Source organism: Arvicanthis niloticus, assembly GCF_011762505.2.
Source record: "Arvicanthis niloticus isolate mArvNil1 chromosome Y unlocalized genomic scaffold, mArvNil1.pat.X SUPER_Y_unloc_2, whole genome shotgun sequence".
Lineage (NCBI taxonomy): Eukaryota > Metazoa > Chordata > Mammalia > Rodentia > Muridae > Arvicanthis > Arvicanthis niloticus.
Window position 1 is genome coordinate 4,390,652 of NW_023044979.1, and position 27,332 is coordinate 4,417,983.

A 27,332-nucleotide genomic window follows, 5' to 3' on the forward strand; every position below is an offset into this window, starting at 1 on the left:
CATGTCAAGTGCTAAGCAAATCAGTGTGCCTCCATTGCAAAGTTTAATATTAACTGAAAATTGCCAAAACAAATAAAAAGAAGGAAAAGGTCAGGTGAAAAATGTGATTTCTTTTTTTTCTGATTGGAACAACACTGTCTTGAGGATTATGCTGTTTATGCAATCATTTGTAAACATGTACACAGTTTTATATAAATTTAAATCAATTTTAAAAACAAAACTAAACACAAACACCATAAACTGGAATCAAAGGAAAGTTAATTTATGAAATTAAGATTCCAACAAAATTTATGCTATACTGGAAGACACTTGGGGGAGTCTTTTCAATTGAATGAGAATGATCTTTCTTTCTTTCTTTCTTTCTTTCTTTCTTTCTTTCTTTCTTTCTTTCTTTCTTTCTTTCTTCGGGATATTTTCTTTATTTACATTCCAAATGTTATCCTCTTTCTTGGTTCTCAACCAAACCCTGTCCCATCCCCCTTCCCCTGCTTCTGTGAGGGTGTTTCCCCCACCCCCACCTCCAGCCTCCTGGAGAATGATCTTAATTTAAGAATATTATCTTCTTTTTACAGAAGTTCTCCATTTACAATAGATTGTGCTTTTTCTCATCTGCAGCTGAGGAATAATGGATTCTGTTTAGAGAGAAGCTCTCTAGAGACCAATAGGCAAATCCTTGGGTCTTGGGCATGAACTGAGACCATCTGGATCTGTTTTAGGCTTAAATCAAAGTACTTTGATCAAATGCATAATTTGCCATATCTTATGTATTTGTTGTACTGATTTGTATTGAAAGAATCACAGGTGCAAATAAAAAGTCATTTATCATCTGGAGCCTCAAATCCTGAGGCCTCAGGGAAGAAACAAACAAATGAACAAACAAACAAAAAATATGTAGAGAAACTCAGAAAGCCAGAAGCCAAGTCCTTCTCTACTTTGAGGAAATCCATAAAGAAAGCTTCCAACACTCCCAAAGACAACAAACCACAGGCAGCCCACTAATACTCCAATTACTACTTTTAGTTTGAATGATATCAGAGTTAACCTAAGAACTTTTCAAGAATAATTAGCCAGGATGAAGTGGCACTCCCTGTGAGATGCAGAGATAGGCAGATGTGAGTTTGAGACTAGCCTAGTTGTCTACAAAGGTAGTTGGTACCACAAAACTACTTAGTGAGAACTTGTCTCAGCAGACAGACAAAGGTGGCCAGAATTTCCTGTGCACGCCTTCATTTCTAGTACGCAGGAAGCCAAGGTTAGAGAGTTGAGGGTTTGAGGAGAGCACTGGAATGAAGCAAGATTCTGTATTTAAGGCGAAATTCAAGTCTTGGGCTAGGTGGTGTAACAATTTGCCTGCATATGCAAGGTCCTGGGTTCAGTACTCAGAATTAACAAAGCAAAACAAAACAAAACAAAGAAACAAACAAAAAACCCCACACAGGGTAGAGAGATGGCTTAGTAGATAATACCACTGACTGCTCTTCCAGGGATCCTGAATTCACTTCCCAGCAACCACATTTCAAGTACACAGACATCTGTAATGGAATTCGATGCCCTCTTCTGGTGTGTCTAAAGAGAGGGACTAATAAAATAAAAAACACATCAAAAGATCATTCACCATGATCAATAAGGTAGGATTCATTCAAGATGTGCAGAAATGGTTCCACATAATTTAATTAAAGTGTATGAAGAAAAGATGTAATCTCTTAGATGATGAAAAATTCTTTGACAATATTTAACTTCAATGTGTGATAAAGTTCATGGAGCAATTAAGGATATAAGGGACATACCTAAACATAATAATGTCACTTTACAGCAAGCCAATAACCAACATTAAATAGAGAGAAATTCTAATTAATTTTACTAAATCACAAACAAGAAAAGGTGGTCTATTCTCTCCATGTCTATTCATTATACCATTTAAAAGTTTAGCTAGAGAAAAAACTGAAAGAGAGAACCTCATGTAAATTAGAAAGGAGGAAATAAAAATATCTTTATCTGCAGGTGATATGATAGTAAGCACAAGTGAACCAAAACTTCCCAAAGGCAATTCCCAGAGCTGGTAAACACTTTCAGCAAAGTTGTTGGATACATAATTAACTAAAAATAAAAACAGTGGCCTTCGTATGTACAAATGAGTTTGCAAGTGCAAACAAAATAGAGAGACATTGTAAAGTTTGAAATGATTGACGCTTGTCAAATTTTTTTCTACATAATGAATAAACTTGAGTCACTCAATGTGTGGTAGATAAGATCATACAAATTATTTGTAGTCACAGATTACTTTTGATATTATTGAATATCAAATTGAATGACTGTGTTGTGAAATGGTTTTATCTCATTGATTACATTTGTAAGATATGTCTTCAATATGTGTTCTGCTATATATTGAAATATGTTTATTATATACAAATGTTGGGAAGAACAAAAAGAAACTTACCCAAGGACTGCCTTTTTGTTACCAACCTTCATTTAATCATAAATTCAAACTAAGTTTTAGGTCATAGGGGACCTGCAAATTAAATAACATCTAACAAGCTTTTATTATTCATGGTTTGTTCCCTAAACATAACAAATGTTCTAACCATGATTTCTGTAATTCATGTTTTACTCCTCAAAATATAATACATGTTCCTAACCACAAAAGAACAAATGTCTGTGATAGGGTGGACCATAAAACCTACATTCTGCATCATGTGACATAGAACACCAATAAAAAAGTGATTGGGAGAAAAATGTAACTGTAACTCGGCACAGGACTTTGTGGTTTTGACTTTTGGAAGTTATATAACTTTCTGGTTCAGGGTGGGGGTGAGGCTGGGTATTGAAGCTAAGATTCTTAGTATAATTTTATAACTTCTCTCTTCTGAGACACAGGCCAAGGCCCAGCCTCTGCCCCCTTACCCTCCCCTTCTGTCTCTCTTCTCACTGTCCCCCCTCTTCCTCACTGCTACAGGTTTCATTTGATAATCAACTGCCTCCTCTTTACCCATTATCTTCCTATCCTCTTCCCTCCTCATTGCACACTCTGCCCTCTTCCTCTTCTACAGCCCTACAACCCACACCCTGGTCTCTGTCCACACATTGGCTTGCCCCACAAGAATTCTCTCCTGTGGCATCTTACATGCAGGCCTCCGATCTCTCTGCTCACTGTCTTCCAGGTGGCAAGAGCTGAGGGGCTTGTTCGAGTCCACATTCCTTTCTCCATGTAGGACCTCTCCCAGATTGAAAAATGGCCAGGTTCCTTCTCTGCCAAAACATCCACCTATATTAAAGAGTCCTGCTACCTTTGCCAGGCCTGTAACCTAACTTGGCATGACCTTTATGCCATACAAGCTTCTGCCCTGACTCCTGAGGAATGTGGATGGGTTCAGGCAGCTACTAGGCAGTATGCAGACCAGACCCATCTAGTGGACAATACAGCCCCTGTGGGTAATGTGGCAGTGCCCATGAGAGAACACAACAGGAATTACCAGCCAGATCAAAATGACAACCTCAAGGTCTGCCACCTCCTTCAGGGTGTTGAATCAGTCCCAAAGAAAGTTGTTGACTTTAATAAGCTCTGTGACATCACACAACAAGCAGACGAAAATCCAGTCATTTTTTCTAAATTGATTATGGGAGACTATGATCTGATGTACCTACCTGGACTTTGTCTCTTCCTCAGTGGATGCCACAGTTCTTGTTACTCCTTTTATTTCTCAGCCATGGTCAGATATTCGAAAAAAGCTAAAATAGGCTGAGGGTGGTCTCCAACCTCCCATGCAGGAGTTGGTGAAAATGGATTTTAAACTCTTTAGCCCCTGGCTGAGTCTTCCCAACATGATGGGCTACAGCAGAAGGCCTGATGGGCTACAGCAGAAGGCCATGCCCCAAGCCCAAGCCTTAGCAGCCACCCTGAGGCCAACAGAGAGAACTAGGGAGGTCTGCATGCCCAATCCTTCTAGTGTCAAGCCTAAGTCAATGCTGCCAGGGATGTGTTTCAAGAGCAGCTGAGACGGACATTGGTATCTCAGCTGATCAACCCAAGGCAGCCCACCAAGCCATGCCCTGTCTGCTGGCAGCCTGGCTACTGGAAGTCAGAGAGCCCAGTTTTGGCTTGTCCTCTTTGCCCAGCCATGGTGGCCTAGCCCCATCCCAGCGTAACACAACAGGTAGCTGGTAAGTCCATCTCACTCCTGGTGCACTGTGGGACTACCTTCTCTGTTTTAACTCTCCATTCAGGTCCCATGATCCCATCACCAAATCTGTCATGGGGCGGGGTGGCAGGGTGTTGATGGAACCCCCTAATTTCCACCTAAGACCCTGCCATCCCCGTCTTCTTTTTTTTTTTTTTTTCGTTTTTCGAGACAGGGTTTCTCTATATAGCCCAGGCTGTCCTGAAACTCACTCTGTAGACCAGGCTGGCCTGAAACACAGAAATCCACCTGCCTCTGCCTCCCAAGTGCTGGGATTAAAGGTGTGTGCCATCAGTTATTTATCATTATTGGTTATCAATTAGTATTTCTAATTATTGATTACCATTTATTGATTATTGATTATTGGTCGGCATTGATTATTAATTGTTATCCCATCAGCGTCATCCCCCTGCCTCTGCCTCCCGAGTGCTGGGATTAAAGGCATGCACCACCACCGCCGGCTAGTTTTGTTTTGTTTTTTGTTTTTGTTTTTGTTTTTTTTGTCTTTTGTCATCCAAACAACTAGACCCCACCATATATGAATAGCAGCCATGTTTGGGACCCCTAGCATCATCAACAATTGAACTCACCCAGGAGGCCCTCAAGATCACCCTGTTCCAGCCCATCATGATATACTCTATCCATTGCCTTTCTGACCTGGGTCATTCCTCTTTTTCCGTCTTTGGACCCTCGAGAGTCCACATTTACTGTTCTTGGAAAACTCCCAAATCACATTGGCCTCCAAACCTGCCCTCAGCCTGGCAACCTTCCTGCATGTCCCATCATCCTCTGATACCCCTTCTCATTTCTGCCTAGGGGCAGTAGAGACACTGGGCCTACCCCAGCCCAGTCTTCTAAAGCAACCTCTCACAGACCCCCTCCCCCCAACTCACCCTCTTTATGAACTCGAGCTCTCTCATAGACAATGATCATTGCCACTAAAACAGTTGAGGCAAACCACCTCCCTGTGGTGGCCTCTTCCCAAAAGGCTGAGTTAATTGCTTTAACCAGGGTACTGCAAACAGCCAAAAACCCAATGGGCTAACATGTGTGCCTTCTTAATAACTTATACGCACTGCTTTATTTTTTTTATTTTATATTTTATTTTTATTTTTTCATTTCTTAATTTATATTTATATTTTATATTTTGTTTTACACTTATTTTATTTGTTTATTTTATATTTTAATTTAATTTAATTTAATTTAATTTAATTTAATTTTATTTTTTGGTTTTTCGAGACAGGGTTTCTCTGTGTAGCCCTGGCTGTCATGGAACTTACTCTGTAGACCAGGCTGGCCTCGAACTCAGAAATCTGCCTGCCTCTGTCTCCCAAGTGCTGGGATTAAAGGCGTGCACCACCACCATCCGGCTATATTTTATTTTATAATTTATATTATTTTCTATTTTAATTTACTTTTATTTTTATATTTTACATTTTATATTTGATGTATTTTATATTTTATTTTATCTCTATTTTATGTTTTTTTCTCACCACCAAGGACACACCCATTGTCAATTCTTCCCTTATAGCAAAAACTTTGAAGGCTCTCCAACTCCCAAAGGAGGTGGTCATAATTCACTGCCAAAGGCGCCAGACCTCTCCAGACCCAGTGGCTTTGGGTTATGCCAGAACTGATTCAGTCACCCCAGGTTTGGCTTCCAGCTCCTCTACATCGAAATGCACATCCTCTTTCTGACATATTCCTACAAACCTCAATACATCAATAGTAAGGGGGCATGAATTAGGTGACTCAATATACCAAATTTTCTACAATTTGGGAGAAAAATTGGAAAATGATGTTGTTGACTTGTGCTCTTAGTATTTCTGGAAAAATTGTTGGAGGAAAAGAATGAGTTGTATGATAAAACTGAATGGCTGCAAATGCAAATAAACATTCTAAAGGTTTCTAAGTGTGCCCTTGAAGAGAATCTTCTCTCCTGTAGTCATAGAGCTCCAGTTGCAGGAAATCAGGCTGAAGCCATCACTTTACATTTTGCTGAATTACATGGAAAATTCAAGTCTCAGCCTCAGAGGGTGTCAGCAGTGAAAGAAAGTTAAAGAAAGCAAGGGCATTAATTGGCAAAGACTGAGATCCTACAATGTGGGATGTGGATGTGTGGGTGGACCCTGTTGAAGCTGAGAACTTTGAATCTTCAGATTCTCAAGGTTTTACCTCACCTGAGGAAGTAGTACCCTCAGCCCCACCTAACCCATGCCTGTTTCACATGAGAAATTTAATCCCTCAGAGTCTGATAAACCAGCAGTGATTTTCTCTGAAGAAAATGTCAGACAAGACAATACCTCAAGGCCCACCAATAGTTTCTATAACCAGACTCAAGGCAAAACAGGCCCCTACAGGGAGGTTCGGTTGGGGGGGTAGAAAGTGTAGTCCATGAGGAAATGTGCTATTCTACTAAGGAGGTTAATGAGTTTGCTGATTCATTCAAGCAGAAGTCTGGGGAATATGTGTGGGATAATGGTGGAAGGCAGAGAAAACTAGATCAGGCTGAGTTTATTGACCTGGGCCCTCTGAGTGAAGATTCTAGGTTTAATATGGAAGCTCACACACTTAAAAAAGAAAGAAAGAAAATGTGTCAGAAGTTTGTTTGAATGGTTGACTGAAACATTGATCAGAAGATGGCCTACTGAAAAGGAGTTGGACACACCTGATTTGCCTTGGCTTAGTGTCGAGAAAGGGATTTTAAGGTTCAGGGAAATTGCAATGCTAGAGCAGATACATTGTGGAAAACTTATTTCTCTACATTGGAAAAGCCTGAAATATGCTCTTCTTGAATCCTATAAGGAAAAAACTGGTGAGAGGGGCACCAGCACATTTGAAGTGCTTTGTTCTTGCCTTTTTCCTTGTGCCAGATCCTAGGTTTGGAGATACTGCTGTTCAATTAGATTAATTAAATGCAGTGGGCTTAATGGAGCTCTGAGATAGCAAAGACCAGGTGGCAGCAATGAATCACTAGAGACAATGCCCCGGCCTTAGGGATTCGATGAGACCCTAGGGAAGGTGGCGAAAGAATGATAGAACAAGAGACATGAAGAAGAAGCATAGGTCTGAATGTTTGATCAAGTCCTTGAATTTTATTGTCCAGGCTGCATTTATAAAGGCAAGCAGGCAGGAGGGTCATCTGACAGTCAGGGTCCAGCGTCATCCGTAATTGCAGAGTTCTCCAAGCCCACAAGAATTCCTACCCCAAATTACTTATCTAAATATTTTCTCACAAGCAAGAAGGCAATTAAACATTTCTCGGCTTATCTGATTAATATTTTCTCCCTGGCAGGAGCACAATGAAGTATTCCTTAACTCGAGTTATTTGCCTAACTGACATTTGCTCCCAGGCAGAAGGGAATCTTGGCTCCCGGCAAGACAAGGTGATCGTAGTTATTAGAATGAACAGCTTAGACAAAACGAAGTTTATAATGACCTAGTCCATAATGGTCAGCACAGGAGAGGTGAAATAAATTTATTTATTTATTTATTTATTTATTTATTTATTTATTTATTTAATGTATGTGTGTTCCCTGTCACTCTCTTCAAATGCACCAGAAGAGGGGATCGAATCCCATCACAGATGGTTGTGAGCCACCATGTAGTAGCTGGGAACTGAACTCAGGACCTCTGGAAGAGCAATCAGTGCTCTTAACCTCTCAGTCCTCTCTCCAGCCCCTGAGAGGTGAAATTTATATTGGCATGACTCATAATGGAACTTTGGTACTGGCTAATCAGTCATGGTAAGCTCAGGTTGACCAGTCCACTGCTGTTGCTGTTCTTGGTGATCATCTCATGGCACCAGCATCTCCAATACACTGGGGTTTTCCGCTGCAACTCGGCTTCACCAATAGCCTCTCATAGGCTGTCTTCATGGTGCCAAGGCTAAACTCATTTGCATGACCCCTTTAGTCCTGTGCCTTCTACTGCAACTGAGGCTGTACCTTCACCAGTGGTCATCCCCCTGCCTCACACAGTCACTCAAAGTCATCCCCCCTCCGCCTCACATGGTCACTCATGGTCACAGATTCTCTGTGCTCTCAGAAAACACTTCCCAGAAGACTTCATTTCAGTGATGCTGGTCTCTTTTAATCACCACTAATTTCTTAGCTCCAGCTAACCAGTATCAATTGTCCCTGTAATCCCTTCTATTCTGAGCCACACAGCCCAAACTGCTGAGTTCTACTGCTTGCTGGGGCTGGAACATTCCCCACCCCCTTATTCTATTATCAGCTTTCTGTTTTCTGACTCCCTCTTTGCCTAAGCTTGGGTTTCCTGCAACTCACTCTGTAGCTTGACCTTGAACGCAAGAGATCTGCAGGTGTTTCTCCCGAGCACTGGGACTAAAGCTGTGGTCCACCAAGGTTGGATTTAAGTAGTGGACTGATTGTAACCAGGAGCACTCATTAAAAAAAAAAATCAGAAAATCCACAGATTGGGAGGTGAAATTCATAATGTGCATAACTACACAAAATCAACATTCAGAAAATACAAGTGCTTTGTAAGTCAGGAAGAAAGATCTAGATAACTCATAAATTAGCAAAATAATAGTAGCCAACACAGAAGAGGAAACCAAGTAATGCACAAAATCTGTCTGGCTGAAATCAGAGGAAGGCAAAGGAAAACAGTGAGGCCTGTCACATGCCTCAGGGTGCAAACAGGCAAAGCCCACTGGCATTAGAGCTCAACTATAGAGCCATCCATATGCAGCAGGATAGAAACTGAACTGACAAGTTTCACTATTATTGTGTTGTAGTTAATCTGTGATTCCAAATCTAGCAGTGGGGAGCAGGAGAGATGGTCCAGTAATAAGAGTATGCCAATCAATAATCAATAATCAAGGCTAATCAATGACCTTCCATCAATGTTAATCAATAATTGATAACCAGTGACAACCAATAATCAATGCTAATCAATGACCAATAATCAATAATTGATGCCACATGCCTTTAATCCCAGCCCTTGGGAGGCAGAGGCAGGCAGGACTTGAGACCAGAGACTGAACATAGTTTGAGGCCAGCCTGGTCTACACAGGGAGTCTCAGGCTAGTCAAAAGCACAGAGTGAGACATTGTCTCAAGAAAAAAGAAAGATAGGAAGAAAATTAAAAAATAAATGTCCCAAATTGCATTGGAAGTATATCCCAGAGTTAGGCCATGAGGTTGGTACAGAAAGACTGGGAGAAAGAATATAAATATCTGTAGGACTGACTCACAGGGGAGTCCCACAGCAGATGCTTCGTTTATCTCTCACCAGACCTTAGTTTTTGAAATATTTATTTTCCCCCCTCAAGTAGAATATTACTGTATTGTCATATAAAATCTATTTTCAAAAATGAACCTTTGAGCTGGACAGTGGTGGCTCAAGCCTTTAATCCCAGCACTTGGGAGGCAGAGACAGTCAGATTTCTCTGAGTTCAAATCCAGCTTTGTCTACAGAGTGAGTTCCAGGACAGCCAGGGCTATAGAGAAAAACCCTGTCTCCAAAAACCAAAAAAAAAAAAAAAAAAAAAAAAAAAAGAAAGAAAGAAAGGAAGGAAGAAAAGAAAAAGAAAAAAAGAAACTTTGTCTTCATTTTTTATTTCTCTTGGACCTCTCTTTCTTTGTCCCTTATGACCATTTTTCTTACTGAAGTGTCAGAACACTGAGACTAATACCTGATGTGACCTGGCAGGTACACGCTGGAACAAAAACCAGAGCCCAGGTCTGCCAATACTCTTGTTCTTTCCATTTTGAGTCTGGGAAGAAAAATTTATTTAAGAAAGAAGTATGTACTCTGGTACATCTTCACCTGCATCCCACAGGTTGGGTCAAGGGATATTTGTATAAACAATGCCCATTTCTGAAGGAGTTAGTGTGAGTGTTAAATAAAGTAAGAAATAACTGTATCTGTCTTGGTACCTGATTCATAGCAGTTTATTCAATCGATGATGATTAAGTCTTGACTGGAGGGGTCTATGAAACACAATGGAGATGAAATAAGAAAGAAAGACACCAAGTTCTGAAATTACAGCCTTAGGAAACCACTGTTGGTCACCCCAGAGCTAGAACAGCCTGTCTGGATTGAGGCTCAGCCCAGTGGACTTGATGGATGGGCAAGACTGTTCTATGTAGAGAAAGGGGGTAGAAAATTCTAGGCAAAGCTGAGCAAAGGCTCCAAGTAGTGAATATGTGGCCAGCATGTGCTGTACTCCATCACTACAGGGCATATTCTAGAGACACACTGCCTGGTTTGGGATCACAACTCTACTGCTTTACATCTGAAATCTTATGTGGTTCTTTGTTCCTCCACTTTCTCAACAGAAAAAAAAAATAGTACGACAATAGTAGTTGCTCTTAGAATTGTTGTAAGGCTTGATTGACACATTCAAAACACCAGAGCTTACAATAATAGCTGATGAGAGAAAAGACATGAAATAACGCTGCTGTGAACACAGCACTAAACACTGCTGACCATGATGGTAGAGAAGGATGGGAGTATAGCAACTACATTTGCCAGTCGTGGTGTCCTTATCTGCCTCAACTGCAAAACAAACCATCTAAATTGAGTGACAGATCCTGGTGTTGAGTAGGCAGTCACCCACTTCCTGGATGAATAAGCAGCTAAGACAAACTTGGGAGCATAGGACAAAATGGCGGTGGCAGGAGTATGGGGCACATGGCAAAGTGCCGCATCCCTTGGTTTCCTTCCATATCTAGCATCCTGTTCTAAAATGTTTCTTTTTCTTTTATCCTATTTTACCTTCTACATGAAGCTTTAAGATAGACTTTGGAGCAAGATTAACTATTTCTTTCCATTTATGGGTCTTTTTCTCTTTCTTTCTTTCTCTTTTTATAGGAAAGAACAACTGAAAGCAGCAGCCAGGTACATATTTTTTATTATGAATACTCTCCCCATTACAACATTGTTTTGCCAGGAGGATTCAGTCCTGCATGGTGGAAAGCTGCTAGGTAGCCATGTTGGTCACATGTTAGTCTTTGGGGCTTACTCTGTTGCTGACCTCCAATTCCTCTGTCATTTTCATGTGAATTTAGTCATAGACAACTTTATATGGATAATAGAAACAGCTATGATGTACTGAATGTCTATCTCCTCAGAGCTAAGCTCCATAAAGGTTATCACAGCTGATCTGCACAGTCACCATGTAAGAGAAGTCCTAGTATCCTCCTTTGAGTATAAGGAGACTAAGGCTCAGGATGGTTCCTCTACCCCTTCTGAATTCTCACAGGAATTAAGTAGCAAAACCAAAAATCAAAGTCAGACCTGAATGTTAAAAGGATGTTTACCATTGTATATTTTTCTGTTTGCTCACTGGGCTCCTAGATGGCATTATTGAAAGCAAATACCGACTGCAATTCATGATCCCCATATACCTGAGGCTTTTTAATAAATCATAAACAGTGCAGACTGCTGCAGAGGCAAGAAGAGGTTCAGGCTTGCATATGACTACTTTTCTCAGCTTCCTATCCTGATGTCAAAGGTGCCCAAGGTCTGGACCCTATTCTAGTTTATAAAGCAAGATGGATGATTCATTTTGACAAAATAGTGTGAGGTGATAAGAGGTGACAACATACAGCTAAGAGCAGTATTGATTTAAACTTATGGGGTGTTTTCTGGAAGTTTTCATGTAGCATTGTTGGATTAGAGCTGACACACACACACACACACACACACACACACAATTTTCTGAAGTGGACTATAGTTGCAAATAACTGAAACCATGGCTAAGTGTAGTAAATATTACTCCAAATATGCCTTACAATTTCTGCTTCTGGTTCAATTGATAACCAAACTAAACTCTGCTCCTCTGCAAGAGCAGCAAGCACTCTTAACAATTGTGCCATCTCTTTAGCCCCAGCTTATTCTGAAAGTAGAACTTAATAGATCCCTTGCCCTTTTCACCTAAATATCAAATAAAACAACTCAAGTGTTAGACACTCCACAGGTTACCTCACCAAGTAATACTAAGATTGTCTAAGTGAAATTGCCCTTTACTGGTTAACTGATTGCTAATTCTAATGGCTACTTTAGATGGCTTTTTTCTGCAGGTACCCTTGCATGCCAGCAGAGGGCATCAGATCCATTTGTCATGAGCCATCATGTCTTTGCTGGGACTTGAACACTGGTTTTCTGAATGAGCAGATGGTCTATAACCGCTGAGCCATCTCACCAGTATCTGTTTACTGGTTAACTGTCCAAAAAGCAAGGACTTAAAAATTGGATCAACTAGTTAATCAAAAAATAGTTGAACAAGTGACACAGCAAGACCACATTTTGTGAGGAATGGGTGTGCAGAGTGCTTTCCACATGATCCTGAATCATTTAGGTTTGGGCTCCTGTGGAATGTTCAACTATTTTTATGTTATGTATCCTTGACAACCTCTTGCCCCCCTTCTCCCTCCCCTGGTTTGTGGTTTTCCCTTTTTATAAAAGCCCCTCAGCTTGCTGATCTTTTGTCAAACTCTACTCCTGCAAGAGTGAGCTGTTTGACTGTTGGTTGCCAACTCTCCTCCCTAATAAACCTCTGCTGATTGCATCCAGGTATAGTGTCTTGTGAGTTTGTGGGTGGCCGTTACTTCCCGAGACTGGAGTAAGGGTCTCCCAAGTTTGGGGGTCTTCATTCCTAACAATAATCTTTGTTATTCATGTTTTATTTCTCAAAATATAATGCATGTTCCTAACCACAAAAGAACAAATGGCTGTGATAATGTTGACCATACAACCTACATTCTGTATCATTTGACATAAAATAAAAACAACAAAAAAACAAACGTGATTGGGAGAAAAATGTAGCTGTAACTTGGCACAGGACTTTGTGGTTTTGACTTTTGGAAGCTATATAACTTTCTGGTTCAGGGTGGGGCTGAGGCTGGGGTATTGCAACTTAGCTTCTGACTATAATTTTGTGGCTCTGATTTATCAGTAGTGACTTGATTACAATAAATTCTTATCATTTTCTTTGTCCTGTGGTTGAGTTGTGTTAGATCTCAGTGGACCCCGTGATGTAAAGGCTTTAGCACAGTATGTAACCACTGTCCAGTATGAATAGTTTCATAATGATGAAGACTACAGAGGTGTACAAAGGCTTCATTATACTAAACATGTCCATTAGGACTCTGGGGGTGTGTCCTGAGTCACAGAAGTTGTGTTTAAGACTCAAGGGTGTGTCCTGAGACACAGGGGGATGTGTGTAAAACTCAGTGGGCATGTCCTGAGTAACAGGGTGCATGTTTAGCACTCAGGAGGCGAGTCCAGAATCACGGGGGGAAGCTTAAGACTCAGGGGCATGTCCTGAGTCACAGAGGGTATGTTTAAGATTGAGGGGGCAAGTCCTGAGTCACAGTGGGTATGCTTAAAACTCAGGGGGTATGTCCTGATACACAGGGGGTGTGCTTAAGACTCAGGAGGTGTGTCCTGAGTCACAGGTGGCATGTTCTGAGTCACAGGGGGGCAAGAGGAAGAATCGGGGGTTGTGTCCAGAGTCACAGAGAGTTTGCTTAAGACTCAGGAGGGCATGTTCTGTGACACAGAGAGCCTGTTTAGAACTCTGTCCAGAGTCACAGGGGTGTGTTTAAGACTCAGGGAGAATGTCCTGAGTCACTGGAGGCATGTCCTGAGTCACAGGGAGCATGTCCAGGACTCCGTGGGCGTGTTTAAGACTCAGGAGGCGTACCCTGTGTCACAGGGGGCATGCTTAGACTCTAGTACATATTCTTTCAGAATAATGAAGACTAGAGAATTCTTGTCTTGACTATATTAAATACACTCGCAGGGTGTCTGTCTTAGTGTATTCATTGCTATGAAGAGAAATCATGAAAAAGGCAACTTCTATAAAAGCAACAGTTTAATTGGGACTGGCTTACAGTTTCAGAGATTTAGTCCTTTTTCATCATGGCAGAAAGCAAGGCAGGCATGCAAGAAAACATGATGCTGGCAAAGAAGCTGAGAGTTTTGCTTCTTGATCCAAAGGCAGCCAGGAAGACACTGTCTGCCAGGAAGCTAGTAGGAGGGCCCATTCTGCACTGGGTGGAACTTCAAAGCCTTCAGTGATGCACTTCCTCCATGGTCACATCTCATAATATCTTCCACCCACTCCCTGAGCCAAGCATATTTATACTACCACATTCCACTGCCTGGCCCCCATATGATTGTGCAAACACATGAGTGTATGGGGACCATATTTAAAAAATAGCATAATACAAAATATGTGAGGTTCAAATTAAAAAGTCCTCATCATCTATAGAAGTCTCATAAATGTTAAAAGTCCAAAGTTCAAAGTCTCTTCTGAGATCATTCCAATCATGTAACTGTAATCTCCTATACGTTCATAAATATAGCACATAATATCCATCCAAATTCACAGGTTATAGGTCACCATTCTTAATCACCTCTTGAGGAAATACTGGGCCAAAAGAAGACCAAAAGCCAGCAAGGCAATCTCCAAACGCTGCATCTCCATGCCTGATGTCAAAGTGTTTTTCAGATCTCCAAATCCTTCCTGTCCTGCTCACTGCAGCACAATACTTTCTCTTTGGCTAATTATATTTCCTGAAACTAGTTTTCCTGAGAAGGTTTCCCACAGCTCTGGAATCTAAAACTCTTGGGGTCTCCAAAGTAACTTCAAAATTACAGCTTCTTGGTCCAGTATCTGAGGTCCACAGATGATCTTCTGCCCTCCTCAAAAGAAGCTGGGTCTCTCTCCAGCTCTTCCCTCTATAGTACACTAGGTTCTCCTCAATTCAACTCAACTGCTCCTGCTCTTCTTTCTGCTCATCCCACAGGACTGACATCTTCAACATGCTGGGTTCTTCTGTGACAAACAGTCTTGACTGCGTTCCGCTCATGTTCCCTTCATGGTGCCAAGCCTCAGCTGCACTGTATGAAACATTCATGTCTTAAAACCTGTGCCATATGGGTGAGTCTTACCCAGGACTGAGTCAAGCTGCACCACAAGGGACAACCTTGGCTACCTCTGGAATACCACTTCTTTGTCCTCTTTGAAAACAACAGAAGATTTCACCTCAGTGGTGCTGGTTTCTTCTTCATTTCTAATAATTTTTTAACTACAGACAACCAGCATCAATTGTCTCAGTCATCCCTTCTTTGCTTTTCTCTAAAAGCAGAGCCACATGGACAAAGCTGCTGAGTTCCTCTGCCTTCTGGGGCCCAAACATCGCCCCATCTCTTACATCATCACCAGCTTTCTATTTTTCAACAACTTCACTGCCAACCCCCTCGGCCCCCCCACCCCCGGCTTGGGGGTGAGATTCGGAGAGAGAGACGCAGCTGCTGCTTCTTTCTTCTCCTCCCACTGTCAGGTTCTTCTCGAGGCAGCCCCTATGCTACTGTAGCTGACCTGCAGTCAGCATCCTGGCCCTAAGACCAGCAAGGAGTTAAGTAAATAGCCTTGCACTATCCTAAAAACTTCTTCTGGGGATAAAAGACTGCAGGGTAGGGTGATTAACACCTGTAGCCTAACAGCAGAGGATTAGGCAACATAGCCTTTGTTCTATCTCAGCAGGAACTGCTGGGCTCTAACTTGTAGGAAGAAAAGACGCTTAGAAAAGTTACTATAGAGTTTATTAAGTGTAAAAAGTATCCTATGAAAGCTATCTGAGGGGAAACGTGGAAAGGTCCTGAGTGGAGAAGAAGAAAAGATTCTAACAAAGTAAAAAACCTAAGGGAGAAAAATTCTAGGCAGAGGGAAAGGAAAAGGCGATGGGCTCTAACTAACTGACTAGTCTAACTCACCACTCTAACTGACTATTTAACTGAACTCTCATCTCTTTGTCCTCAGAACTTATACATCTTTCAGAGTACATGGTCACATGTTACAAGGTTCATCACAAGTTCACACCAAATTTCAAGTCATAAATTGAAATAGAAGTTTACAACACAGAATGTTTACATGAATATCCATTAGGAGTAATTATCTAGCTAGACATCCATCACCTGTCTAGCTCCACAGGTTCACAGAAAGTTTGAAACTATAACTTAAGAAATTAGTGAAGTTTTATATAGATAAACCCAGGCAATATTTTCTCTTCTGTCTGGTACCTATAATAAATTGTGGATCCCCTCTAGTAACCTAGGCTAATTGTTTTATGACCTCTTGGAATGTGCTCTAAGCAGGAGAAGGTCCAGTTACTATCTCTCATGGGGCAATTAACTGATAACACTCAGGAGACTGGAAGAGTTATCTTTGCAGTTTCAACTATGCCTGAGGGACTTACTAGCAGTCTCATTATAAAAGAGCTTAATAATCACTGATATAATTTTAGGAATTCTTATAGGATTATCATTAAGACTTAAGAAGTCATCTATTTGTATATATAGCATCCCTACAAGACAGTACATCTTTATGGATCTGCTACGAAGGGGAGTGCTATTGCTTGGTGATAGTAGCATATGTATAATAATAATAATGATAAAGGGAAACACATATTAATAGCAGGAATCTTTCCTAAAATCATGTCCACCACATCCTTGCTAATGGGGCACACTCTTCGCAGATTATATAATAATCCAAAGCAAGCATTTCAGGATGATCATCTGCTCATTATTAGCTTGTCCCATTATGGCTCCCAACACAACTCCTTCCTGCCTTGCTCACTGCAGCACAATCTTTTTCTTTGGCTGATTTTATTTCCTGAAAGTAGTTTTCCTGAGAAGGTATCCCACAGCTTGGAAATCTAAAACTCTTGGGGCCTCCAAAGTAATTTCAAAATTACAGCTTCTTGTTCCAGTATCTGGGATCCACAGATGATCATCTGTGCTCCTGAAAAGAAGCTGGGTCTCTCTCCAGCTCTGCCCTCTATAGTACACTTGGTTTGGCTTGACTCCACTCAACTGCTGCTGCTGTTCTTTCTGCTCATCCCATGGGACTGACATATTCAATATATTGGGTTCTTCTGTGACAGTCTTGACTGCGTTCCTCTCCTGCTCCCTTCATGGTGCCATGCCTTAGCTGCACTGCATGAAACATCCATGCCTTAAAACCAGTGCCACCTGGGTAAGTTTTACATAGGACCAAGTCAAGCTGCACCACAAGGGACAACCTTGGCTACCTCTGGAACTCAACATTCTCCTCTCAGAAAACACTCACCAGAAGATTTCACCTCAGTGATGCTGGTTTCTTATTCATCCTCACTAATTTTCTAACTACAGCCAACCAGCATCAATCGTCTCAGTCGTCCCTTCTATTCTTTCCTCTAAAATCAGAGCCACATGAACAAAGTTCCTGAGTTCCTCTGCTTCCTGTGGCCCAAACATGGCCCCTTCTATTACTTCATCACCAGCTTTCTATTTTTCAACAACTTCACTGCCTAAGCTCGGCTGTCCTTGAACATGCTCTGTAGATGAACCTTGAACTCAGATCTGCATGGCTCTGTCTCCTGAATGTTGAGTAATATGTGTGTAACACTTTGACCATACCAGAGCTTTTTATTACCTAAAACTTCTTCTGTACCAGGATGACTTGAATCAGAGATCTGCTTGATGTTCATCTCCTGGGATTTAAGTTGTGTACCACCATGCCTGGACCCAAGTCTATCCTATATCCTTTAAGATTTTAAATTGAAAACCCAGTATAGTAATCACAATCTGTCTATTGTCAATTTGACACATATTTGTATCTCCTTATGTTGACATAAAAACAATAATGAGTTAATAATAATGCCTAACATTATACAGTTCTCATCCATACAACTTCACATTCATATGTTTAGGTGAATGGAATCTTGCCATAATATCACCATTTCTTTAATAACATTGTGTATCTTTGATCAAAGGATTTAGCTTCATTCAACTTCCTGGTGGCATTTTCTCTTTGAAGCTAACATTTCATGTTTTTCCTTTCTAAGATTACTAAGCATGATCAAAACAAGCACCATGAGAGTAAACACAGGCCAAAGGCTATGCTTGGCTTTCCTGAGACTTCCTTTGTCAATGCAATTAACAAAATAAACCTCTTTACCTTCAGATGAGAGCAAAACACAGAAACACTCTTCATCAAAACATTATAAAAATTATATACAAAATTCAAACCACCCTTATTACATATGTGTTCTACTAGCATGGTCCATGAAGTTCCACTCAATGCATGTACAAACCCAAAGTCTAAAAATCTACATTGCTTCCAACAAAAGCATGGTCAGGCCTACCAATAAGAATACTTAAGCCTAGGGTACGAACTTCTGTCTCAGATAGAAATTCCATTGCTAAGAAGAGACACTGTGATCAAGGCAACTGTTTTAAAGGCAAATATTTAATTTGGTCTGTCTTACACATTCAAGTGTTTTGTTCATTACCAAGATAGCAGGAAGAATGTCAGCATGCAGGCAGCCATGATGCTGGAGAAGGAGCTGAGAGTTCTGCATTTTCATCAGAAGGCATCCAGGAAGAGACTGTCTTCCAGCCAGGTGGTAGGAGAGCCTGTTTTTTACTGGCCTGAGCTCCAAAGACCAACACCCTAGGAGTTCACTTCCTTCAAAGCAGTAATATCTACTTCCACAAGGCCAAACATACTAACATTGTCACTTCTTAGGGACAAGCATATTCAAATCACCACAGTTTATTCCTACCATAAATTCTTTCATGCATTGAAATATGATTAGGACATGCAGATGGTTTGCCCCATTCATTACTCTCAGAAGGTATCTCTCTAGTATGTGTTGATTTTTGTATTCAGTGAATACTGTGGCATGTAAAGGACTTTCCAACTTGAGTACATTCACAAGATTTCTGTCCAATTTGTGGTCTTTTATGTCTTTGGAGACTACGGTGATAGGCACAGTTTTCTCCATGCCTGTTATATTCATAAGGTTTCTCTAAAAAGTGTGTCACTTGAAGAATTTGGAGAGTATATTGTCATGCAAAGACTTTACCTCATTCATGGCATTCATGCAGTTTCTCTACAATATGTATCAGGTGATGCCTGTGACATGCAAGGGCTTAGCACCATGATGACACTGAGTCACTCTCTTGAATGTGTTCTATTATGTAGTCTCAGATAAAAGTGAATTCTCAGTTTTTCCACAGTGATTACATTAATGAGGCTTCTCTCCGGTGTGATTTCTTTGTGTGTGTGTGTGTAAAGAACTCTGACATGCAAAGGCTTTACCACATTGTGAATATTCAAGCAGGTTTCTCTCTGGTATGTGATCTCTCCTGTCACTGCAGATGACTGTGACTTGCAAATGCTTTACAACACTGATTATATTCATGAGGTTTCTCTCCTGTACCTGTTCTTTTATAATAATGGAGATGCTAATGTTGTGAAAAGTCTTTACCACGTTGATCACATTCATGTGGTTTCTTCCAATACGGGATATTTTATGTTTTCAAGATTAGTGGGACATGCAAAGGCTTTAGCTCAAAGATTACATTCCTAGTTCTGTCCAATACCTGTTCTTTTATGTTTTGGAAAAAATCTTTATGGAAAGACTTTTACCACTATAAAGTCCTCACAAAAGGGAGGAACTCCCCCCACCCAAACCTCAGGAATTCATGGTCACCCAATAACTCACAAGCCACAGAAGTCGATGTAATCAGCAAGAGGTATATTTTGACCAGCATGCTGAGGTCAAGACACGGAACCCATGCAGGGTCTACGGGGTTTGACCCCGAGCTTTGGAGGCACAGGGAATTTAAAGGCAAAACCACAAGGAAAAAAACATAATCCAGGGGGAGTCAAGGGGGGTTATTGGAAAGCACCTATGGAAAGTCCCAGCCCATTATTCAGTTTGTGACAGGGTCTAAGTAACAGTCAGGGAGAATATTCTATATAGGCTATTCTCAACAGCCTATTCGTACTCAACCATCTTGTGGTCAGCCAAATTTCTGAAACACAGAGTTCACGAATGAGCTGACCTGTACTCTTGGTTCCTCTCAGCATCCTAGAAGTTTTTGAAAAATTTTAACACTTTTACCACAATGATTACATTCATAGGTTTCTTTCCAATATGGGTTGTTTTATGGTTTTGGAGAAAAAAATTTTCTGAAAAGGCTTTTACCATATTAATTACATTCACACAGTTTCTCTCCAGTATGTGAACATTTATGTCTTTGGAAAATTTTTAATTATAAATGATTTTTTCTACATTGATTACATATCTAAGAATTCTCTCTGGTATGTTTTTTTTTATGATATTGCAGATGACCCAGTTGTGAAAAGCCTTTACCATACTGATTACATTCATAAGGTTTCTCTCTAGTATGGTTTTTTTATGATATGGGAGATAACTGGAACTTGTAAAGGCTTTGCCACATTGATTACATTCATAAGGTTTCTATCCAGTATGTGTTCTTTTATGTCTTTGGAGATTACTGTGTTGTGAAAAGGCTTTACCACATTGATTACAATCATAAGGTTTCTCTCCAGTATGTGTTCTTTTATGATATTGGAGACTACTGTGACATGAAAAGGCTTTACCACATTGATTACATTCATGAGGCTTCTCTCCAAGATGTGTACTTTTATGACTTTGGAGATTACTGTGACGTGAAAAGGCTTTACCACATTGATTACATTCATAAAGTTTCTCTCCAGTATGTGTTCTTTTATGATATTGGAGACTACTGTGTTGTGAAAAGGCTTTACCACATTGATTACATTCATAAGGTTTCTCTCCAGTATGTGTTCTTTTATGATATTGGAGATTACTGTGATATGAAAAGGCTTTACCACATTGATTACAACCATTAGGTTTCTCTCCAGTATGTGTTCTTTTATGATATTGGAGATGACTGTTACGAGAAAAGGCTTTACCACATTGATTACAGTCATACGGTTTCTCTCCAGTATGTGTTCTTTTATGATATTGGAGACTACTGTGCTGTGAAAAGGCTTTACCACATTGATTACATTCATAAGGTTTCTCTCCAGTATGTGTTCTTTTATGATATTGGAGATTACTGTGACGTGAAAAGGCTTTACCACATTGATTACATTCATGAGGCTTCTCTCCAAGATGTGTACTTTTATGACTTTGGAGACTACTGTTTTGTGAAAAGGCTTTACCACATTGATCACATTCATAAGGTTTCTCTCCAGTATGTGTTCTTTTATGTCTTTGGAGACTACTGTGACATGAAAAGGCTTTATCACATTGATTACATTCATGAGGCTTCTCTCCAGTATGTGTTCTTTTATGTCTTTGGAGATGACTATGATATGAAAAGGCTTTACCACATTGGTTACATTCATAAGGTTTCTCTCCAGTATGACTTCTTTCATGCCTGCAACAGTAATGGGCACATGTGAAAGCTTTACCACATTTATTAGCCGGATCAATCATTTTATCATTATGAATCAATTTTACAGTTGGTCTCATAATAAAGAACACTCAGATCTTATACTTTTATCACTTTGATGTTCACGGTTGTACTTGAAAATACCTGTGATGGTAAGAGTATTTGCTACATGACTCACATTTATAACATCCTTTTTCTATATGAGATTTCTACATGATGCATTCACAGGTCAGAATAAAATGGAACAACTAAGAGCTTTAAAACTCTTATTGCATTCTTAACTTTTCATGTAGTGAGCATCATACCACAACAGCACTGTGAAACAGGATGAACAGAAGAATTGCCAAAATTCTAGTACCCATAATGATTTTCTGCAGTATGAATTTGGAAATGTTCCCAGTAAAGTCAGAAAACCAATTAATTGCAAACACCTATCATATTCAGAAAGTCTACCAAAGGCAGAATACTACATATCTTCTCATTGTTCTGAAATAGAAAGAGGTTGTTTCCTTTTAGTATCCCTATGCTCACATTGTTTCATCCATTCTGACAATTAATACACCCATTAAAAAAGAAGAACAAATGATAGGTTTCCACATGGAATTCACATGCATTGACTTTTTGTTCATTGTAGACATGATTAATGTTTCTCCACAACAACATTCTTGACTCTCATAAACTGACAAAACAATAAACTTAAAATTTTCACTATAAGAATACGAGTGTCACCAACTTTATCATGGAGTATCTGCTTATTATAAGGTTATGGATACATGTTTATCACTATTCCATGTGAAACATCTAAATATTATGAGACTATTCAGATTGGTAGTTACACAACATAGCTCTAATGGAGACACAAATCAAATAAAGGAGTCGCTTAAGGCATTGTTTCCTTCTCTACTTTCTTACAGAAATGCCTTGCAAACACAAATCACATAACTGACATGGAGGCACAGTTTTGGGAGAATATTATAATCATAGCTACAATAAAAGGACTGATATTTTACACACTTGCTTTTCTTTAGAGCTTCCAGATCATATTAAAATTTTCTCACAGTCATATTTGTATCAGTTTAGACAATAAAATTACCTTTCATGACTTCTAGAAGTTTGACGTTGTTCTTTAGTAGGATGGACTTCCAAATTATAGCCTGAAACCAAGGTACCAGAAGATGAAAGATACGGTATTGGAATTAGGCAAAATTCAAGTTACTCTGAATTTTTACATCAAAGAACCTGATTTATTCAACTCAATACTACTTGATCTCTATTGAAATAAGGGATGATCATCAGTAACCAAGAAATATTTTTTCCCTTATTTTGAGAAGCAAAAGAAAATTCAGTCTTACCTATAGCAGTGAGGTTCCAGTAGGTCTCAAGCATCACATCTTTGTAGAGATTCTTCTGGGAAGGATCCAGCAAATTCCACTCTTCCGCAGTGAAGTTCACATGCACATCATCATAAGTCACTGCATCCTAAAATAGCACATATAAGTGTCCAACACAAAGCCTAATACTGACATCACTACAAAGTACATGTATGCTTCCTAGACAATATAATCATATAATTCTCGTAATTCATTTGCTTATTTGCTGAAACACGAATTATTATATAATCACTATGTCAGTTTAGAAGAAACTTGAAATATTGAAACTTGAACCCTTGACACAGGGTTCACCTGTGTCACTCCTCAACCCTTTGAATAGGAAATAGCCTTGCAACACAAATGGCAATTGAGAGGGATATGCAGGGGGAAACAGATCAAATGTACTGAGCACACATCTGTAAAACTGTATGAACAATTACTAACTACAAAAGTGATGGGCAAGCTGCATGTATTTGCTCATGTCTTTAATCACAAAGGTACAGGCAGGTGTATGTCATTGAGCTGGATGCCAGCATGGTCTATCCATTGACTTTCAGGACAGCAAATCTTACATGTTAAGAACCTCACTCTTCTATAAAAATAAAGCAGGAAACAAAAATGATAGAATGAACTTACAGTTCTTTACTGAAGTTCCTGCAAAGAATTATACATTCACTGCAGTTCTGTATTCATCTTGCATAAAGATGAAGTGAACCAGTTTAAACAGCAACATTAATTAAATTTTACTATAAGGGAATTCATGTTTAAACAGTTAAAAATAGACAGATGAAAATATTAGTAATGCATATATTGATCAGAAATAAAGAATGTAGCTCAGAAGATATAGCTCAGGAGATGGAAGCTCTTGCTGGTCTTCCACATAATAATGGTCAATTTCTAGCATACACATGTGGACCAAGACCTGTCCATTTCCTCAAGATTAGGAGTTCTGAGGCCATCTTCTGACAACAGTAAAGATGAGGCCCACATGATATTCATATTCATGCACCAAGCCATAATACACTCATTTATTCAAAAATTTCATGATACACACAACAGTTAGGCAGAACATCATACACCTGCAATTCAATGAATCTGAAACATCAGAAAATATTGATGACAGGAGCATAAGCCATCCAGAGAAATAGAATATAATCTACATATTAGTCTGAATTTCAAAATGAAAGATGTGGATGAAGAGCAGCACAAAAGCATGTGCTTATTGAACAAAAGCATGTCAGGGGGCTTATGTGGTTTCTATATCTACAATCAGGACAGAAAGGGCTTCACAGAAAAGTTTGGTCTAGAAAAACAAAAACAGAATGAATAAAGTTAAAAATATAAAACCACCGGGTTTGCAAAATAGCATAGCATTGAACAGGAAATGTGTGCACAGTATCTTATGTGATTGAGGGACAGAGTCCAAATGGGGAATGTATGAGAGCCTGAGAAGAAAGCTGAAGGATCAGATTCAACCACAACACTGGTGACACCCAGAACAAAATTTATCCTGTGTAAAAGAAATGCAGAGATAAAGCTGGAGAAGAGACTGAAGGAATAGACAATGAAAACTCTTTCAATTGGAGACACACATTATAGACAAGCTTGAATCCATGACATTATTAAGGATACTCTATGATGCTCCCACACAGGAGTCTTGCATAATTATCCATTGAGAGGCTCTACCCAGCAGCTGACTGAAGTAGAAGAGGAGATCCACAGTCAAAAATTACATAGAACTTGATAACTCTGATGGAAGAGTTGGGGGAGAGGATTTAAGGTTCTGAAGAGGATAGGAACTCCACAGGAAGACCAACAGGCACAACTAACCTTGATCCTTGGGGACATTCAGAGACTGAGTCACAAACAATAACATACAGAGACTGGAAAAAAGACCATGGTCCATAATTAGCAGATGTGCAGCTCAGTCTTCATGATGGTCCTCCAACTACTGTAGCAGTAGGTGTCCCTAAAGCTGCTGTCTGTCATTGGAATCTGTTCCTTTAACTGGGCTGCCACGTCTGGCCTCAGTGGAGAGGATGCACCTAACCCAATAGAGACTTGATACACCATCATGGGTAGCCAGGTGCCCACACCCTCTCAAGGGACAAATAGGCGATATTGGAGGGACTCTTTGAAGGCAGGTGACCTAGAGTAGGGTCTCTACTAAGTTCATAGCCATTGTATTTATAAGAACTTGAAACTGGAAAGAATCCAGATGCCCCTCAACCAAAATATGAATATAGAAAATGTGGTTAATTTACAAAAGGAAAAACTATTTAGCTGTTAAATACAAGGACATCTTGAATTTTGCAGGCGTATGGATACAGCTAGAACCTATCATTCAGAGTTAGGTAACCCAGACCTAATAGCACATGCATGTATGTACTCACCTACAAATGTATAATAACCACAAAGAGGAAACCAACACTATACTTCATAGACCCAAAGAAGCTATAGAAGCAAAAAGGCCCAAATGAACATGGTTGAATCACTCTCAAAATGGGGAATAAAGCAATAAAAGAAAACAGATGAAAGAGTGAGAACTGGATGTTAGAGCAGATAAGAAAGGGGAATGGGGGAGAACCAGCAACAGGTGTGGTGAGAGACAAGAGAGGCCAGAGGAAAAAAAATTAATCAATATCTGCAGCTGGCTGGGAGGAGGGGGTACATTTAGGATGTGTCAGAGACCACAAATTGGAAGGCACCAAGGAATCTATGTGGTTGTCTTAGCTGACATGCATAGCAGTTAGATATGGATGCAGTTAGATATGGATGCGGTCAGGCAGGACCCCCGGTGGAGAGTTAGAGACACCAACCTATAAAAATACCTTTCTACCCAAAATTTGACCTGTCCACAAGAATACAATCTACAACATAGATTCCGTACAGCAGCAAAATAACCCTTTGATACCATTTTGTTGTTGTTGCTATTATAACTTGCTACTCTGCTGCTGTGATTGAATCATCTAAGCAAAAGCATCTCAGGTAATAAGTGGTTGTTGTATATGGTTCTGTCAGATCACAGTCCATCATTTGGGAGCTTAGATTAGAAACTGAAGGCAAAAAGCATGGACAAACACTGTCTCCTGGCTTGTTCTCTTGCTTGGTCACTGTCTCATGCTCAGCCTGCTCTCTCATCCAGCACTGGCCTACTTGCTTAGGGATATTGTCAGCCTCAGTGGAGGAGCCTTCCTAATCAATCATCAACACTGTCGATCACAGACATAGAAACCAGCCATTCAGATGAGAGCACGCCTTCGACTGAGGCACCTTCAGATGACTGTACCTATGAAATGTTGTAAATTTAAGACAACTATGACACAGACACAATAATAAATGAGGAAGTTATAACAACTGAAAATGAATGAGATAACCATATCAATTACAAGAGCCCAGCCACCATAAGAAGGAGTTGGAGTTGTGGCTGAGCAAGGACAAAATAGGAAGGGCACCTGGCTCAGAGCACTGGAATGGGGGGCTCAGAGGATGTGCTGACCTGGGGTGAGTTTCTTTAACCCTGGGTTCCCAGGCCAGTGCTACCAAAGAGGTGGCTAAAACAGCTGGAAGGTAGACAGAAAAGCAGATTGTCCCACACAACTGGAAATGGCCACCAACAAGACAAGACCTCTTGTCCAAGGAAGATATGCTAATTTTGTGAGACTTGATGAAGAATGACCTTCCATCTTATGACAGCTCCAAGTTCAAAACTATAGTCACATATGAACTGGGCAGAGGGTAGTTCAGGAGGTGAAAAATGAGGTCTTTGTCTTTCTACCCTTTAAAATAAGGTAGGCAGAGCCTGATTTTGCTCTGGATGCTCTCTCAAAGAGCTCTCTGTCATGGACTAGTCAATGGGTCTAGGTCCTGTTGTTAAGGATTTAACCCAAGGTGTGTGGCTAGAAACTAAATTGACTAGGGTGGAGTCTGTCTAATTTCCTCAGTCAGAGAATAACAAATTGCAACACATATAACAGACAGCCACAAGGGGGGCAGTAGAGGCTACCCAGCACATTTCTCCACTTGGACAGAGGAGAAAATGAAGACGTGATGGCAGCTGTGAGCCCTGTAGCAGGGCTTCAAGTCTGCTCTAACCTTCCCAGAAATTAAGACCAGAGGATCAACGTCCACTATACCAGGCTCTGGAACATCTTCGAAGCACTTTGGGGCTGCGGCTCTCCAGCGTATTCACTGTAGCAGGGTTCCAGGTTCAATTTAGTCATCTCCCTCCACATATACTCAAGAAAAACCTGAAAACCAAGGCACACAGACTCATATCTAGCAGACAAGCCACTGACACAGAAACACTGGTGGATATTAAAAACCGGCCTTTCATTCCTTAAGTTGGGAGTCCTGGGTGTCTTGTGGTTCTAGTCAATGCACTAAGATGTTATGTCCAAGTCACAGAGACCCCAACAACCAACAAAGAGCCCATTGCAATGCAAACACATGGAGGTCTTTATTATGAGCTCTGTAATAAGGATGCTTGCCAGTCAGCCTCACATGAGATCAAAACTGACCGACCAGGTCCA

At 40.3% G+C, this 27,332-nt stretch overlaps 1 protein-coding gene across 1 annotated transcript; it reads right to left on the reverse strand.

The window, feature by feature from the left end:
• Positions 1 to 20,466: 20,466 nt before the first annotated feature.
• On the reverse strand, positions 20,467 to 22,816 carry LOC143433989 (uncharacterized). Its single transcript, XM_076928155.1, has 3 exons — positions 22,783 to 22,816; positions 22,524 to 22,584; positions 20,467 to 21,505 (listed from the first exon to the last, which is right to left on the reverse strand). Exons 1-3 carry the CDS (start codon positions 22,814 to 22,816, stop codon positions 20,467 to 20,469), a joined length of 1,134 nt encoding a protein of 377 aa, XP_076784270.1.
• Between the last annotated feature and the right edge of the window lie 4,516 nt (positions 22,817 to 27,332).